We start from the raw sequence: 4,625 nt of genomic DNA, 5'->3' as shown, positions 1-4,625 counted from the left end.
TTTTCAATTCGGATATAAGACTAAGATTGAAATTAAAATCAAATTGATGTATTAATATAGTTCGATTACATTTTTTTTGCTATATTTTTTCCACTTCACTTTTCATTATTCTGGTTTTCTTTAAAAACTGTTTCCTACAGATTTACAATTTTAAATTTGAGTATAATTATTGACTATATTTAAATAAGTATTTATCTTTATTTGAAAGTGTTATATAACTTAAGTATAATAATACTCCCTATGTCTTCAAATACTTGACGTTTGATTTTTTAATAAACAATTCTAAGAGTTTTGACTGCATATTTAAACTTATTATTTTTATAAAAAAATTTGAATAAAAATATTAAATTTATACTTTAATTCACAAAAAACAATTTATAAATATTAACTCTAGCTATGTGTATAAAAGTCAAACGTCTAGTATTTGAAAACAAAAGGAGTATGAAACAAATTTGTACACATCTCTAAATATATAACATATATAGACCGGTATTTACTTGTTCGACTAAAATTATATATAAATGAATAGTATAAAGGGTTTGTGTAAATTGTATATACAGATAAGATCTTGTTAAACTAATGTATTTTGAACATATTATATATATAATTTTTATTTATAGAATGATATCTAAATTTTAAATTTAAAGTTGTTCTTAATTTTCTACTTAACATAAATTATATTAGTACATGTAATGATATATAAATAAATTGCTATCCTACTATAGTTTATAAGATTATTTTTCATAAAATGATTAGTTATATATGTATATTTCCAGATTAAAATATGTTTAAGTGAATAAAATATGTGAGATTTCTGTGTATGTAAATGACAAACAAAAACGGGATTCCAATATATATTGTTAATGGGATTTTATATATAAATTATGACAACATTAATGTGGGTGTTTGTTTAGCACTTATAAATCCAGTTTAGGACTTTTAAGTGGATAATAAGTTATGAGCACTTATTCGTACCGTTTGTGTAATAAGTCAAGAAGTACTTATAAAAAGCTAGGAATGCTAGTTTTTGTTTCAGGACTTCTACTTATTTTCCAAACACTTTAATCACTTATAAGTCTTATCTTATTTCTAATTTCTACTCCACTTATTTATGTTAAGCAAAGAAACACTTATTTTAACCTCACCTAAATGACCCCAACATATTAGTGTAAGTTTGAGTATTTCTTTTACTAACATATCCGTATACAATTTAATAAACTGAGCAGATTGCATCAACAATTTTTGCACCCACGCTTTTTGTTATTCCTTGCTTTTCCGTATGACACAAGTTGCTCATATGGATGCTATTTTCGCCACATTAAACTGTAAAACACGCGCTTATTCCAACAAAAATCTACAAACCCTTGGTACGCCGAAGTTATAAAATAAAATATCAAACTCCACTAAACATTCATAATAAATGAAAAAGGAGGGGTTTATACTAGTGAGAGAGAGTATAACAATTCCCAACAACTATACCTAGCTGCTAGTGACAATAATTGGAGAGAGAGGTGGTGCTTTAAAGCAAGTGAGAGTGTTTGTGTGTGTTGTGAGAAGTAGCAAAGAGGAACCCACACTCAGTTTCACTTTTTCTCTTTCGAGAGATAAAAGCTAAAGAATTTAGACAACCAACAACAAGAAGAAGCAGAGACGAGAGAGAGAGAGTGGAGAGAGATTGAGAGAGAGGGAGAGAGAAGTGTACTGCTCTACACAGACGAGAGAGAAATCAGAGAGAGTGGGAGAGAGATTGAGAGAGAGAGAAGTCTACTGCTCTACTGCTCTGTGGTGTATAATTTGCATTCAGAAACTCAAACTCAGCAGTCCCTCTCTTAAGGTAGCTTTTTTGAATCACAAAAGCCGATGTTTGTGACAGCTTACTAGTATTAGCTACTCCTAACAGTCTCCAGAAGCTGCTGCAGAAAACAGAACCAACAGTGTCTGTTGTATTTTCCAGACAGATTTAACAAAGACAAGATCCATCCCCATCTTCCTTTCTCTCTCTGTATCTATATATCTGTATCTATTTCTCCTCTTTCTTTATTCTCTCTCTACAAATCATCCTCTTCCCCTGCCACCATCTCAGAGACCCCACTTCATAAAATACCCACCCCATATCACAAACTCGAAGAGATTTTTCATTAAAGAATTGCAGTTGTGGCTACTAGCAGGAGATTCGCCTCGGATCATACCGGCGCTTTTGCGGATTGGATTGCTTCTTCTTCGGCTGCAAATGCGAATACTGGCCGTGCTACTGAGGATTTGTCTTTAGGTTTTAATGCGGGCCCTACTCCCGGCGTGACCACCGCTATTCCCGCCGCGAATTGGTCACGGGGAGGAGGGAGTGGCGTTAGTGCTGGTGGTGGCGGCGGGCACCACCAGCACCAGATTAATTACGGAATCCCGTCTGAAGTCGGGATGCTGGGGCTCCGCGATGTTTTCGTAGTGGCCCCAGCATCGTCTTTTCACGGTGATGCTGTTAACGTCTCCGATCCGCATCAGATGAGCGCGGCTAACGCCGCCGCTGCTTTCGGTGTCGGCGTTATCCCGCTGTTAACAGCTTCACCGTGCTACAACGAAGACGAAAGAAGAAACAATAGTACTAATAGCGGAAGTGGAATACAGTTTTGGCAGCAAATGCAACAGCAGCAGAACGCGAGTTATTTCAAAAAGCCCGGTTCGGTTCACGACCACCACCAGACCGTCGCGGCTAATTTGCTCCAGGGCGGCGGCGCGGCTTCGTCGTCGTCATCGGTTGCCACTTGTCAAGACTGTGGTAACCAGGCTAAGAAAGATTGTAGTCACCGGAGGTGCAGGACTTGTTGTAAAAGTAGGGGTTTCGATTGTTCCACTCACGTGAAAAGCACGTGGGTTCCGGCTGCTCGTCGCCGTGAGCGCCAGCTTATGGGTGTTGCTGGCGCCACCGCGGGATCCTCGGGTTCGACTTCGAGTGCTAAGAAGCCTAAGCTCACTTCGCAAACCGCTACTTCACATACTTCCACTTCGAATACCACTCCCCCTCGAAGCTATGACACTAGTTCTAGTCACCAAGGTATAAATATCACAATAGCACACATTTTTAATATTTATAATTGATTTTGAATTTTTGATGAGTTATGAATTTATTAAATTGTGGAATTGATGTTTCAGATGCGGGGTTTAAAGAAGCATTGCCGGGGCAAGTCCGTGCTCCGGCTGTGTTTAAGTGTGTGAGGGTTACAGCGGTGGAGGATGGGGATGATGAATATGCGTATCAGGCGGTGGTGAATATTGGAGGGCATGTGTTTAAGGGGTTTTTGTATGATCAAGGGGTTGAAGCAAATAGAGAAGGGTTTCCGAATCTATCCGAGCTGCATTTGGGTGGCGGAGGGAGTGGTACTGGAGGTGGAGTAAGAAATATCGGTTCATCTTCGGCACCAGTCATCGATCAGTCTGACATTTACACTGCCGGAGGAGGTGGTGGAATGATCGGCAGTTCTAATTATGGTAACACCATAAATTGATCATTAAGAAGTGCTGCTATATATATTGTAATTGCTCATCACCTATCTAGTCTTTTTTCCTTGCAGACATGTAATTTATTAACATATGTCTCAACAATTTAGTTTTAATTCGGTGCTTGGGTGCTTCATATTCTCGTAGACCTCCTGTTTCTTTCATCGGAGGACTATCAAGTATCAACCAAGTTTCCGAATAAGTTGCATGTTTAAAGTTAAACACAATAAAACTTCATTCAAGCACACCTTAGCTAGTACATATTTAAAATCATCATCTTCTCTATATTCATGCTTGTTTTCCCAATAGACTAATGTGTGATATTGTGCATAACTTGTGGAGTGAGTGTTTTTTTTCAAACTATAGTAAAAGTTTAGATCACATGGAGTATAGTGGCATATCACATTATCCTTCTTTATTCCATGGAAGCATTATAATAATGTTTATTAATTTTCTTTTATGTATATTTGTATTGTTGGCCTTTGCTAACACATTCTTTATGTAGTACACATTATGAATTTATGATACATCATGTGGTATAATTTGCCAACATTGAAGAACTAGTTTGATAACTTGGTTGCTTTAGTTTGGTTGGAATGATTGTAAGGTAATGGGAGGCTGCCATTATTGTGCTGCTGCACATCTATACCTCAGTATGAATAGTGGTTGTAATGTCACTGTCATAGGCTTCTCAAGGTGGAAGAGCATTTTACAATTTGTGTCCTGTTTAAGCTACTTTACTGCTGTTCACATGTTCTTGTAGTTCCTAAAACATGACAATACTTTTAGCCCTAGCTTCTAGCTTGATCTTATGTGTATATCTTTTGTATCATTTTTATATAATCATGGCCATTTTGGTTTTGAGTAAAGTTTCATCAACTAGTCTGGTGATACATATATTCATAATTCATCCATATTTGAGTGCAAGATTTATGCAATCATGAATGCTTCATAATTGAGTGGCATCAGATTTCTTCTCTTCATCTGCATTATATTAAATGTCTTTCTGGTGTACAATTTGATTGTTATTTCACCTTCATTTTTTGACTTGAGAACCCTTTTTGACACTTTTCTTGCATGTGCTGAGTGTAATATTATAAATCGAGGTTGCTGCATTTTTATGCTAAAGCTAC

The 4,625-nt window shown here is 36.6% G+C and overlaps 1 protein-coding gene across 1 annotated transcript; it reads left to right on the top strand.

Annotated features, from left to right (window-relative positions):
- Positions 1-1,490: 1,490 nt before the first annotated feature.
- On the top strand, positions 1,491-3,737 carry LOC108220895 (protein LATERAL ROOT PRIMORDIUM 1). The gene is made up of 2 exons (XM_017394780.2): positions 1,491-3,049; positions 3,148-3,737. Exons 1-2 carry the CDS (start codon positions 2,416-2,418, stop codon positions 3,498-3,500), a joined length of 987 nt encoding a protein of 328 aa, XP_017250269.2. The 5' UTR covers positions 1,491-2,415; the 3' UTR covers positions 3,501-3,737.
- The last annotated feature ends 888 nt before the right edge of the window (positions 3,738-4,625 follow it).

This window comes from Daucus carota, chromosome 1, assembly GCF_001625215.2.
Source record: "Daucus carota subsp. sativus chromosome 1, DH1 v3.0, whole genome shotgun sequence".
In the NCBI taxonomy this organism is placed as follows: domain Eukaryota; kingdom Viridiplantae; phylum Streptophyta; class Magnoliopsida; order Apiales; family Apiaceae; genus Daucus; species Daucus carota.
This window is presented reverse-complemented; position numbering and strand designations above follow the sequence as displayed.